Raw genomic sequence first — 1349 nt, forward strand, 5'->3', positions numbered from 1 at the left:
TTGACAAAGTCTGAGGGTTAAGACTGGGTGAAGGAGATGCTCTTGCAATACAAGCGTATTTTACAAAGATGCAAGCAACTAGTCCTGGTTTCTTCTTTAGCATAGACTTGGATGATGAGGCCCAGCTGCGCAGATAACAGGTGTAGGCAAGGGTGTAAGGAATTCGGTGATATAGTTACATTTGACACCATGTACTTGACTAACAAGTACGAGATGCCTTTCACTCCTTTTTGTTGGGATAAACCATCATGGACAATCAACTCTATTTGGATGTGGCTTGCTCTCAAATGAAGACACGAAGACTTTAGTATGGCTATTTGGAACCTGGCTTGAATGTATGTATGCTCAAGCTCCATGTGGAATAATTACAGATCAAGATCGTGCTATGCAAAATGCAACTGAAATCATGTTCCCGAACACAAAGCATAGATGGTGCCTATGACATATTTTGAAAAAGTTACCAGAAAAATTTGGGGGCCATAGACATAAAGCTTCCCTTCTTGCTACTGTACATGCGTTGGTATATGATGTGCAAAGTTGCGAGGAATTTGAACAAGGATTGAGTAAGATGCTCGATGATTACGAATTGCTAGAACATGCTTGGTTGATCGGCCTATACAATGAAAGAAGTCGATGTGCCATGCTTTTTGAAAACACCACTTTGGGCCGGTATGCCAACCACTCAACTGATTGAAGGTATTCATGCATTTTTTGATGGCTATGTTCATTCCAAAACATCTCTAAAGCAATTTATAGAGCAATATGAGTGTACATTGAGAAATAAAGTTGAAAAGGAGTTTCAAGCGGACTTCAAATCATTTTCACAAAAGGACCCATGTGCGACAAGGTACGAAATGGAGAGACAATTCCAATCAGTTTATACAATTGTGATGTTCAAGGAGTTTCAAGATCAATTTACTGGAAAGGTGTACTATGAAGTCTAAGGACTTCATAAGACGTATTTGCATACTACGTACGATGTACGTGAGGACATTATTCTGAACAATTGTATGAAGACAAAAATTATTAAAGTGTGCTTTCGTAGAGATGAATGCGAGTTTGAGTGCAGTTGTCACCTGTTTGAGTTTAGAGGAATTATTTGCAAGCACGCAGTAACGATTTTGATTCATAACCAAGTGAACTTAGTTCCCGAGAAGTACATCTTGAAGAGATGGAGAAGGGATGTGAACAAATTGTATATAAGGGTTCCGATTACTTATGATGGTTGGATTAGTACTCCAGACCAAGTTAGATATGAGCAAATGTGCAATGTGTTTTCGAAGTTAGAGGACTTGGTAGCACATGACGAGTCACGATCACGTGGTAGCTTGGACTGGATTGAAATCTAA

At 39.3% G+C, this 1349-nt stretch overlaps 1 protein-coding gene across 1 annotated transcript; it reads left to right on the forward strand.

The window, feature by feature from the left end:
• Nucleotides 1-620: 620 nt before the first annotated feature.
• Nucleotides 621-1349, forward strand: LOC111400536 (protein FAR-RED IMPAIRED RESPONSE 1-like). Its single transcript, XM_023027942.1, has 2 exons — nucleotides 621-926; nucleotides 1017-1349. Exons 1-2 carry the CDS (start codon nucleotides 621-623, stop codon nucleotides 1347-1349), a joined length of 639 nt encoding a protein of 212 aa, XP_022883710.1.

The sequence above is a fragment of the Olea europaea genome, chromosome 10 (genome assembly GCF_002742605.1).
Source record: "Olea europaea var. sylvestris chromosome 10, O_europaea_v1, whole genome shotgun sequence".
NCBI lineage: Eukaryota > Viridiplantae > Streptophyta > Magnoliopsida > Lamiales > Oleaceae > Olea > Olea europaea.